This window comes from Sinocyclocheilus anshuiensis, unplaced genomic scaffold (assembly GCF_001515605.1).
Source record: "Sinocyclocheilus anshuiensis isolate Anshui unplaced genomic scaffold, SAMN03320099.WGS_v1.1 scaffold491, whole genome shotgun sequence".
Taxonomy (NCBI): Eukaryota; Metazoa; Chordata; class Actinopteri; order Cypriniformes; family Cyprinidae; genus Sinocyclocheilus; species Sinocyclocheilus anshuiensis.
This window is the reverse complement of record NW_015551041.1, coordinates 1,164,343-1,177,140: the sequence shown is the minus strand read 5'-3', so window position 1 is coordinate 1,177,140 and position 12,798 is coordinate 1,164,343. Positions and strand designations below refer to the sequence as shown.

At 37.5% G+C, this 12,798-nt stretch overlaps 1 protein-coding gene across 1 annotated transcript in view; it reads right to left on the bottom strand.

Annotated features, from left to right (window-relative positions):
- The window catches only part of LOC107661475 (carbohydrate sulfotransferase 8-like), a 59,451-nt gene that overhangs the window by 28,768 nt on the left and 17,885 nt on the right, over positions 1-12,798 (bottom strand). The window contains exon 2 of the mRNA XM_016451085.1: positions 10,136-10,344. Coding sequence (XP_016306571.1) covers positions 10,136-10,310 — 175 coding nt within the window. The 5' untranslated portion in view covers positions 10,311-10,344. The remainder of the gene's footprint in view (positions 1-10,135; positions 10,345-12,798) is intronic.

Sequence of the window (12,798 nt, the reverse complement as noted above, 5' to 3'; positions counted from 1 at the left end):
CACTGGGCCACGGGAGGGGGTCGAATATCAGGATTTCTATAAATAAAGAGATTGAAATTGCATTTTTTGCCGCATGAAGTAGAGTATCGAACCCATTTGATTTAACACTGCAATTTATGCATGAAGCAAGGTGAAGAATGAGGCTGGGTAAAAGCGTGTGGCCTTAATCAAAGCTGTCTGGTAATTCACCTCCATTAATTCAGTGCTATATGAAGAGAATATCACTGCCATCTTACATTGTTATAGGTGTCACGTAGTTAAAATGGACAAGAGGCACAGTATGTGCACTTTAAAAAATTACCAACCTGCAAGAACCATAATTGCACAGTGAATGCGATACTAATTGACCTTCATGTCATGTGCCTAAAGAAACTTACCGAGCAGTATGACAGAATGTTAAATAGCTGTGTATATTCAACACTGGAAAACATCTTTCAAATGTGATGACCTCCATGCCCACTGCTTTGAGTGGGTTTGATAGAACGCTTCACAAAACCATTAACAACAGTCTTTCTTTGCTTGCTTTTCCACGGTTTGTGCTTTTCCTCATTTCTTCACCATTGAGTCTTTTCTTGAGGTTAAAAGGACATGTGAGAGGCAGTGGTTGTATGTAGGAGAGCTGCATTGAGCTGGTTTTATTCCGATTCGAGACTGCAGATATTATGTTGAGAAATAAATAAATACAGGCCATGTACAAATTTCAGATCTCCTTGAAAAAAGTGCTTCACCTCTGGAGACAATGAAAGCATTGTTAGCAGTTTGTGAAGTGAAAAAAAAATTGTTTGGAGACAGATGCAGCTAGGTTGGCCTTGGACTATTCGGCCCTCAAAGACCCACAGATCCCCATGGTAAATGAGCTAACAAATGCGTCAACCAGAGTCCAAAACTAACTAAAACTAAGTTGTGTGTGTGTGTATCATTTAATATTAAATCAAAATATTTTATTTAAATATTTAAAATTATATAACCATGTGAGATTTCAGTTTATCTTTTTTAATAAATCTGCAAAAATGTCAACGATTCTGTGTTTTTCTGTCAATATGGGGTGCTGTGTGTACATTAATGAGGAAAAAAAAATTAACTTAAATGATTTTAGCAAATGGCTGCAATATAACAAAGAGTGAAAAATTTAAGGGGGTCTGAATACTTTCCGTACCCACTGTATATATATATAAGTGCTGTCAAAATTAGTGCGTTAACGCAGGCGATTAATATTTTCCGTTTAACCCAGCACTGTCTCCCTCATCTAACACACCCGATTCAACTCGTCAGTTCATTAGAGACTTTAAGACCTGAAGTTGGTCAGAATAGGTAAAGAGATGCGTGTTAGATCCACATCACGTTTAGCAGCGGCAGTTCTTAAACAGCAGCCAAATAACCTAATAACCCAGTTGCTGTGATGTCTGTTAATTAAAGAAAAAAGAAATAACTTTTATATAGCTTTAAGGATTCGTCTATATTTAATTTAGAATTTAGTGTTTGATAACTTTATTCAATATCAGTATATTTCTGCTCGGTTTATGTGAAGGTTGTTTTAAGTTCACTTAAATTAGAAGTTATTTTTAAAAGTCCCCTGAAGTGCCTTGAAACACGCAGCATTATTCTTTGGCCCTGTCCCAAATAGAACACTTCATGTGCACTTGCGGTCTTACAGACTTACAATGGCCGCCGCGTGTGCGTGTCTGTTAAGTCCACGAGACCGTAGGGTGTCCCATTTGTCATTTTAGCGTTCCGAAGGGTGCTCGCGAGTGCCTCGGCCCTGTCCCAAATAGAACACTTCATGTGCACTTGCGGTCTTACAGACTTACAATGGCCGCCGCGTGTGCGTGTCTGTTAAGTCCACGAGACCGTAGGGTGTCCCATTTGTCATTTTAGCGTTCCGAAGGGTGCTCGCGAGTGCCTCCTTTGTGGCCGTTATGTGCCCTCGATCCGCACTTCTGCCGAGCCCGCACTGGGGCGAGCTACGCAGCAGACTTCTACCCTACAGTCAAAGCGGCATTACGTCACGAAAGTGCGGACTCAGAGGAAGACCGCGAGGGTTTAGGGTGCCATTTGGGACAGGGCCTATGTGGTGACGTAATTTCAACTAAATCAGGAAGACAGGGCAGGACATATCGAGCAGCCCCGCCCCCTTTTTAAATTAGCCAATAGCGTTTTGTTTATATCTGCACGGGTCAGAGCCATTGAGCTTGGTAAAGCCGCATTTGACAGCCACAGTCTAATAGATTACCCCCTAGATTCATGTGATCCGCTCCGTGCGATCGCGTCTCTGGACCTGAGCCAAAGTCCGGATCAGACTGTGCGCTGCCGCGGTTCGCGTGACACAACATGAAACCAGACCTCATTTGCCCCAATCGAAAGCACATTTACACTGAATCATTCCCTATCGCCTACATTGTGCACTAAGTGCCATTCACTGTACAGGAAATACTACACTGTGAACAAGTGACCGATCTCAGCCGCAGCTTCAGCATCTATTTATAGTGTAGGGGGCGGGCGCTTCGGATTCTAGAGAGCATTTGATTGGTCAGAAGATTTAATGAGAAGCTGATGTACGAGGTGTCGTCAAAAAAATCATTGATCCGTTTTGGCAGAAGTGACGAACTGCAAGCTTTGAATGCTTATATCTTCTAAATCCGAATTTTGTCACTGTTTTGGAGCACACTGGCTTATACATAACCTTAAGACTAACATATTGATACTAACACCCAACAAACTTAAATTTTTATTTCATGGGGAATTTAAAAGTATATTTAAAAACTTTAATGTTAGGTGGGATTAATCACGATTAATTTTTAGAAAAAATTGGCGATTAATTAGTTATTTTTTTTATCGATTGACAGCACTAATATATATATATATATATATATATATATATATATATCAACCCTTTTGTTTCATATTAGTGACAATCACTGTGTCAATCGCAGAATCAAATATGTCTCACACCTGTCACAAAAACATGAATGATAAATTTATTCATTTTTCACTTCACTGAAAAAAATGATACTACATTTTTTTAAGGTAAGTGGTTGCAAACAATTTATTTTAGCTACATTTAAAAAAAAAAATGTGTCAACTAAATTTATTTATTTAAAGGTAGCTAAAATAAATCGATTGCAACCACTTACCTTCGATTTAAACATAAATTAAGTTGCAGCTCCTAATAAAGTTATCTTTCACAATCCCCACTCTCTTGGATTGGACACTGAATTAACTCATGAATTATTTTTAAAATATACACACATAATTGGATTTGGAATATTATAATTAGGTTTATCTAGATGTAATCTCGTAACGTTATCAGAATTGTGAGGATGTGAGCCATGGGTAGATCTGAGAGACAGTTGCTTCAAAGCACCGGAGGAGCCTAATGCAAGTATATATTCATATTCTCAGGCCACGGACTCTTTTCAAACCTGACTGTAGAGTGGTCCACTCAGCGTGAACTCTAATTAAACTAAGACGCTCCGGTGAGACCTTCCCATGCAGAGACATGTTTGCGTGTTGATCTGGGATGCTGGAGATTTTCACACACCTCTCACCTCTGAGTTTTGAACCTTGGGGAAAGAATGTAATCTACAGCCTCACACATCTGAAGTAGAAAGGAGGAAAATGCTATCAAGTCACATGATATGTCTCACAGTTTCATCTTGGCAGAAAATGGTTCAACCAAAAATTTTAAAAAAAAAATCATAATTTACTAACCCTCGTGTTGTTTCAAACATGTATAGCTTTAAACAAAAGTTTATGTCTCCTCAGATATTGTCAAGTTGCATTGGAATGAGAGCATTTATGAAAAGACTGTCATGTGATTTTCCACTGAGAAACATTTCTTACAATCCTGACCTCCTGAGCTGAGGCGTATCAATTAAAGAACCATGAAAGAAACTAAATGAAACTCATTTAGCTGGTTTAGCAAGTATCAAGAACTTCACATTATGTCATAATTGTTTCTAAACTCACGTTAAAGGGCTTGAAGACAACATTATATCTCCTTTTGTACAAAGAAATTCAAAGGTTTGGAACTACATGAGGCAAGTCAAACAACACACTGTTAATACCATTTTCTATAAATAATGAATTTGAATATTTATAGAAAATGGTAGTTAACTATATGCAATACATGATACAATGTTCTTGTATGTGTCTCAGTAACATATTAGGTAACATATTCACTTATAACAAACCACAGGCTGATGCTTATGGGTCAAAGGTTAAGCACTCATCAAATTATTGACAATAATGATACCCTAAATGGGAAGTGGATTTTGTTAATGTTCTGCAGAGGTGGGGTTAAAATTGACTTGAATAATTGCTCCAAATTGCCTTGTAAATCTAGCAGGGCTGTAAATGACTATTGATCTTGTTTAAGTGGTGTGCAAAGTGAGCTCAACGGCAATCAAATTAGGTGAGGAGAACGGTCGGTAATGCATGTGCTATGATGTAGTTCTTTATAATCCCATTGACTGCAATAGACTGTCTGAAAGCAATTCAATTGATTGGCCTGTGACTGATCACATCCTTTTTTTTGGTAGCTGAGAACTCTTTCTCGGGCACTTTGCAACATTATCGCTGTAACTCTGTAGTAATTACCTCATAATGGAGTGTCTATCACTGACCTGATAATTGTGAAGAGGGCTAAAAGGTTCAGACTGGACTTCCTAAAGCACAGTATTAAATGTCTGGGTTTAGGAAATGTCAGTTTGCTTCCTCTCTGCATAAAACACCATGTCCCCATCTATGTAAGAAAACACCTGGTGCATTTTAATTTCTCTACGTCTCTAAACACATCAACAAAGTCTAAGGAAACAATGTAAGAAGAACTGTACATTTCAGCAAGCCATCAAATTAGACAAGTGTTGAAAGATCCACAGCTGTAATTGGATATATAAGACTGAAGGCTTATGTGATTCAATCTCTTTCATGCACAAGAAGTCAACACTCAAAATTCTCCTCTAGTTATTTCACCAACCGTCTCATTGCTGAAAGTGTTGTGTAATGCATCGCTGCTGATGTATTTGAATGAAAACAATTGATCACTGTACTGGCAAGTGTATAATAACCACTAACTGTAACTGCTCTGAAATAAATGCTAGTATTATACAGTAGGACTAGAGAGTCATATGAAAGCTAATAGAGCCATAGACAGTCCATCCACTGCTTCTTTTGAATAGCCATGAATGTCGAATTATGCTTTTTGAGTCTAGATAGTGTATTTAGACAGTATCTACAGTAGCAGAGGGGACTAATGGGGTCATGCTAATGCCCAGTTGCCCACCAAAACCTTAGATTTTATTAATCCACCAGGAAACAAAAAAGTCATGTTTACAAAGAGCCAATCATCAAAACTCTACTTCTGCAAGTTAAAATCAGATTACACTGAGGACAGACTACATGAACCAGGGTTTTCAAACTCCAGAGGGCTGCTAGGGGGTCTGCTGAAAATTTGAGAAATAGAAAAATTACAAAATGCATTTGAACAGAAAGAAAAAAATGCAATATGACTTTCTGGGGAAAAACAAATAAGTACACAAATACATCTCAATTTATTTGGCAAATTGAGCAAAAAATTATTTTTGGCAAAAGTTGCACTAATTTAACATAATAGAATTGTAAATAATATTGAATTAATTTATTTCTTTAGAGCAATGGCAAATGAAAGTGAATAAGTGAGTATTTATACAATTAAGTATTTTTCAGGATTCTCTGATGAATAGAAAATACAAAAGAACAGCATTTGTTTGAAATAGAAATCTTTTGTCATAAATCATAATCACATCCTAAATGTCTTTACTGTCATTTTTGATCAATTCAATGCATTCTTGCTAAATAAAAGTATTCATTTCTTTTCCAAAAACACATTTCAATATGGTTAAAAAAAGTTTATTATTAATAATATGACTCTATATTATCTCAAAAATGCCAGTCACCGCCAGCATTTTTGATCATTTTCACCAAAATTTCATGACCCCCAGAATATTTTGTTGCATGCATATCTGAACATGCAATACATCAAAATAAAGAACAGAGCCTCTACTTTTAAACAAAAAAAGTTTTATTCTATCTTCAAGCATTCTTTTTAATCAACACTTGAATGTAGGTAAGTTTCATTAAAAAAAAGCAACATTTTGAGCAAAAAGCTGAGAACATTTTTATCAAATACTGCATCTGGATCATATTCAATACGATGATCAAAGCAAAGATGCAGTAGATCACTTCCATCAGCACCCCCAAAGCTTGCACAGTCCTTTGCCACTTCCTGGATCGACATTTCACTCAGTAATTTTAGGCAGTTTCATTTATATGCTGTTTATTGTTGATGATCGCATTATTTTTCATATGCATCTGCTTAGAAATGAGATCGCTCATTACTACGTCTTCCTCGTCTGTTTTTTTTATCGGGACTCATTCAGGAGATGCTTAATAGCGCCCCTTAGCATATAAGAGTGAGAACGTGGAAACCCGGAAAATTACGTCTTTGGCGGGGAAAAAGTTCAGTAATCAGTAATATATTTTATTGTATTTTACAAGGTATTCTGCCAAGTATCTGTTTGTCCCCAACATCATTTTTAACAAATATAGCTAAGTTTATAGAAATATTTGTAAAAAATTATTCTCTTCTAAAATGGAAAAACCCCACAAGCCCTCAACAGACTGAAATACCTCTGTGCCAAAACTTAGTTTGAACCGCAGTTTCGCTGCCAATGATTCAGGGTCCACAGAGACAGCTGTCATTGACTGGGCGGGTTAGACCAGAGGGTATGGAGAGACAGATCAATCAGCACAGGAGAGATGAAACTGAATAGACTCCCTTTCCAGGGCGCTATTGAACTGTTATTTAGCTTCCCCACCAATGACTGCTTACACAATCCCTCAGTCAATAGTAACGTAAGATTCAATCATCTCAGTTTAGTCATTCCCTAATTAGATTCTAATGCGCTAAAGTGCTCTGCTTTTTTTGGCAACAAACGTCTCAAATGTAATGCATTTAGGGAAGTTCTACATAAATTGTGTCTTGTCAAGCATTTAAGCTCGAGGCTCATGTAAAAGTTCGATTACTCAGGATGTGTAGGGAATGCTATGTCAGGAATGAGAACTCATGAACAATTTACTGTAAAAGACTGTTTTATATGAATTAAAATGATTTTTTTCTATTAAAACTGAATTTGACGGTGTCCCTGTGGAAGTTACTACAATTAAAAAATAATTATGCGCCATAAACGCATTTTTAAATCGTTTCCCAGCAAATCAATTTGATTTAAAATGAAAAGGTTAAATACTGCATCAACAAACAGCAGTGAGGTTGACAGGCAAATTTCCTTTAAGACCTTCTGTAGAGTTTTTGACCCACATTTCCGAGAGACAACGTCGCAATATCTCCCCCGCGTCTCTCGCAATCAGTATAATATCATTCTCATGAGCTTCCGCGCTCAGCTAACAATTGTCCTCTGTCGCAAGATGGAAACAGACAATATTAGCTGCTTTTGATGGCTCTGCAGGGAAGTCACAGTGAGTTTTAAAGCCCACTTCACCACATGCTAGCACTTCAAATAAACCGAAAAATGGCAGTAATCAAACACAGCATTAGCTCTTGCAGAGAACAACTGTGGTGTACACTGGGATTTCACCATGTCTTATATATAGGATAACTTATTAATAGGGGTGTAACGGTGCACATATTCGTACTGAAAAACTTCGGTATGGGCAGGGGCGGCGTTTCCGTATGGCAGTTGCCATACCCTAGCCCAGTCAGATGTGCCGTGAAAAATTATCCAAACTTCATATCTCTATATATTTTGTTATTATTATTTTAAATAAGTGCTATTGGTCTTCCTTATGTCTGTTTGTGGGTTTTACAAATATTTTTCCAATGAAAAGCATTAAAAAGAGCTTGTCACTAAAGCTCGTAACGCCATTGGATCCTCAAACTGTCAGCGAATCCTCGTAACTTTACCCCGCCTCCATTCAGATTGACGCGCCACGCACAGCCTGGAGGAGATAGATCTCCGCTTATTCGCAATTCAAGGGTAAATAAATAACTGATGTTTGAATAAGTACAGCGTTTCTTTACTCAAACACTATGGGTGCGTCTCAATCAGCTCCCTTGTTAAGTAGTCAGGGCACTGATCAGGGAGTCGGCCATTTTAAGGGCTGTCTCAATTGCGAAATCCTTCCAGTGCACTGGAACGTTCGCTCCATGAAAAATCCCACAATGCACCGCAAAAACTAGGGAGCATCGGCACTCACTAAACACATCGCTAGACAGGAAATTAACACATCTAATTAACATTTATAATTAATATTCGACTGAAATGTTGTAAGAACATGTAACAGAACGATGTGTTTAAAGAGAATAAAAAATAATATCAAAAAGAGATCGTCCTGTCTGTTGTTTATTAATTAATGCGGTGACGTTCTACAATGTTGTCCGTTGGCGCTGTACATAGTCATGTCACTGGAATTCGAGTGATCACTGTCCCAACGTGCAGTGAGTCAGGGAACTTACCAGTGACCGAATTCGTGTACACGATATGCTGATTCACGAGCTCGGGAGCTAGGGAGCTGATTGAGACGCACCCTATGTCTGTAAAGGCGAATATTTTTTGTGTGTTTGAAGAGCGGAGAAGAGTCTAAGCTTTTGCCGTCTAGTTGTAGCCAATAGGCCTTTACTTGTGTACGTTTTAAATATAGCGCTTCATCGTTTATATCATGATATTTTGGCCAAGTGTATTAAACGACAAGAAAAACTAAGCACCAATATAGCTACAATAAAAGTTATAACCTGCAAGTTGATGAAAGCGTTTAATGCGATGCACTCAGATACAGCCGTTCTAATGACAGACAAAACAGATCTCCGTCATTCGTTGGTCAAAAACCAACTCCATTTGATCTTGATTTTCATAAAATGTTAAGTGTCTGATAAAGCCACAATACCAACTCTGACGATGTAATGTTTAATTGTATTTCTATCTTTTTTCCTATATTTCAGTGCTTAGTGGTGTGCCATTGGATTTTTTATTTATCAAAACTGAAACACCCCCCCCCAATGGTTTTGTGAAATGTCGCCACTGAGTACGGGTCTTTCGGTTCGGTACGCACATGTACCGAACAAATCATACAATTTTTTCAGAAAATTCAGACAATAAATGCCGTTTTGGCACTCTTTGATGAGGCATGAAAGCTCGCTTTGTAAATGCCTCAGTTCTGACTGCAGCGCAAAGCGCAAGTGAGCGCAATCATCCCTTCCTCTTTACTTCTAGTTTTAACGCGAAAAAACATGAATGATTATAAATGATTATATTAAATGATTATGTAAATGATTGTATTTTAACAACAAATAGAAATTTTAGCATATAATTTAGAAGTTAATTTAAAAACTGCACTGAGTGTAATGTAATTAAATTTAAGTTTGGGCTCTGTTGTTAATTGTAACCTTATGGTAATGTAAAAGGGCTCCCAATAGTTTAGAGCAGAAGCGGAGGAACATTTTTAGGCCTATAGATTTTTTAATGTATTTTATGAGGTAGATTTAAAGAAAAATGTAATTATAATTGAATTTATTTAATGAAAGAGCAATTTGTTCAGTAAAACACTGTTTAATTAAAAAAATATATATATATTTTCAGTATTTTTTCAGTATTATACACGTTTGTGTACCGTTACACCCCTACTAATTAATCCATATTAATTTTTAGCTTCAAGGAGATGATTTAATATTCTGATTTTTAAAAGATTTCTACATGTAGTATTTATTATTATTATTATTATTATTCTTTGCCACGTGTCTATTATGTTTTAATTTTGTTGGTTAAAATTATTTTCCACAAGTGTTATGAGATTCCTTTAATTTATCACAATTAATATTTTAATTTAGATAAATCTAAATTAAAATGAAATCAAAATTAATGTAGGGAAATTGTTTTCCACAACTGTTACTGGATTCCTCTGATTTATCTCTGTTGAACTTTGTGAACAGCAAGTTGTATTTAGTCATATTAAAAACTATTTTTACATGAATAAAAGCACTTAATTTTGAGGCTATCACATGAAACATATTTTGACAGTCACAAAGATCAGATCATTTTAACAGTGTGAACGCTTTCTTCAAAAATGAGTCCGATGTTAGACAGACCTTGGTTTTGTTGCTGGAGTGTCTCTGTGAGGTCCTGTAGGTGCAGCAGAAGAAGACCTCCAGCGCCTAACAGCAGCAGGAACCAAAAGGAGCAGGGGAGTCTCATGACCGTTGATCGCAGGGACCTCCTTCTGCCTCCACAGCCGGCCTCCAGCACCTTACACTCTACCCACATCACGGCCTGTGACGCACGGCCCTGGCGGTGGGACCTACACATCCACACACACACACACAGAAAAAAAACACAGTGCCTCAGCAACTGAGGCAGTCGTTACTGCTTTACTTCTGCAAGACGACCTAGACACCAAGCTAGTGGTCATAGCATCAGGAACTAGAATTTTTAGGGTACTTTTTGAACACCTTGCAACACCCAGAAAACTACAGTGCCAAGTTTTGTATGCACAAGCAGGACTCACATTTTCTCCGAAAATGAAAAAAATCTAGTTAATTCTGCTGTTTGGAACTGTTGAAAACTTTTATTAGTTTCAGTCACTTAAAAATTGAAAAGGACAATGGGCTGTCTGCATTTGTGAATTTTTATTTCTGTATCTCGCATACTACAATGCACATGCATTTATATAAATAACGTGTTGTGTTTTCGCAGATTTATCTGATGAATATTCTGCTGACTGCAAGGTCCCATTTCCCACAAGAGAGGATGCAGGAAGAGAACAAGAAAGAGAGAAAGGGAGGCACAGTTGTGTGTCGAGTTTGTGCCAGGTTTGCTGTTCTCAGCAGGTGAGAGCAGCATAAAGAATCATGTGCTCCATGCCTATAGGGACCTGAAGCCTACACGAAACATCTTGCCCTGCCTGTTCCACGTGTATCCTCTACACTCTGTGAGATTAGACTGCCTGCCTCAACCGACCCACACAAACATAAATTCTTATTACAAACATTCATCATAGAATGTGCCTCACGGAGCTTAACACCAAACAAATCTGGTGCACTGAGGAAGAAATTATAGACTGATGTGAATTCATTTGCTTTTAACATTATTAATAGGACTGTGCATAATAACATTAAATGGCATTTTTCGCAAATAGACTGCAAAATAGGGCCTGAAACCACTGATCTATATTAAGGATGAACGATTAATTGCATTTGCGATAATATCGCGATATGAAAAAACGCAATTTTTCAATCGCAGAGGCTGCGATTACACTCGGTCACGTGACACGTGAGAGTAAAGAGGTGTGTTCGACTTGAACATCGATCGGTGTATGACAAAGTACGGTGAGAGAAAGCATAAGGAGATGTCCGCACTCTCTTATAGCTCTCGCAGTACTTTGATGACACACACCCATCGGTCTAAGCAGCGCTGCTTCAAGTCGAGCGTGGGCCATCAGCAGAAAAAGAAAAGAAATAAAACAGTAAACAGCCAAAGGCCAATCAATTTTTAGGTTTCAGGGTTTTCGTTAACCAAACTTTGTATAAAGATGATTCTCAACTATGTTATGGAAGATAAAACAAAATGCTATGCTTAGGTCTCAGGAGGATATTTTGTTTTCTTTTAACATTAAATCAGAATCAGAATGCATTAAATATCACACATGCATGTAATATATTGTGTATTTCCATCACAGGTTTGGTCTTAAATTTCACGAAAGGTGGTATTAAAAAGGTCTGTAGACAGACCCTGATATAATTCTCAATTCTTTTTTTTTTTCCCCTTTCCTTAGAATTGTATTGTATAAACACACAGTTGCAAGAAAATGCCAGAATTGTGGGGGCGGCGGCGGTGCATGAGTATTGCAGGGAGGGCACGGGCCATCAGCAGAAAAAGAAAAGAAATAAAACAGTAAACAGCCAAAGGACGTAACTTAGAATGGGAGATGGATTGCTCTCGGCTTCACTCACCGTGTCTATACCAGACGCTACAGTTGTCTCGTCGCGCCGCAACAGCTCTACACTGGACGCGACAAAGCGACCGTTGCAAATCATTTTAACTTTGTGTCAGTACGTGATAAATAGAACAAGGCATCAGTTTAATGTCGGGTTTTGTCGTGTCGTGTTGCGTTGCGTTGCGCAGCATCTAGTGTAGACAGCGTCATTGATTATAATGGTTCTACTGTATTTTGCCGCTCGCGTCCGGTGTAGACACGGTGTTTAATGTCGTTGGTGAGGAGGAAAGCCTGTGTGTGTATAGGCCTTAGCGGACAGCATGAAACCCACAAAAAATAAATAAATAACAGAGAGAGAATAATAATAATAACAGCAGTTATTCTCTCTATGCTATTTTTCAATGTTTCAAGTGATGCAGGTGTTTTTTTCCCTGTAGGTTTTTTAAATTAATAAAGCATGCATAATTTTCATGTTTAGTGAAATTATTTGGTAGTCTGAGTTTTTTTTATAGGTTTAAAGGGGGGCGCGACCAAAAAACTTTGAGAACCACTGGTCTCAAGTTAACAGACAGTGTTTAGTGCAGTCCACATGTTTACATATTTATTACAGTGACTTTGAATTACCTAAAGTAGTGTGGTAAAGCAACAGATTTGTTTTTATATTTCTGCAATCTACTTTAGTTTGTGTGATTTGTTACTGACTTTCATATTAATGTTTACACCAGGCTTATTTGTCAGTGCTTTATACATGCTTACAAGGTTGGAAGTTCAACAAATCAGTCAATATACTGTGATTGTAGTTGTTAAATAAAAATGTCA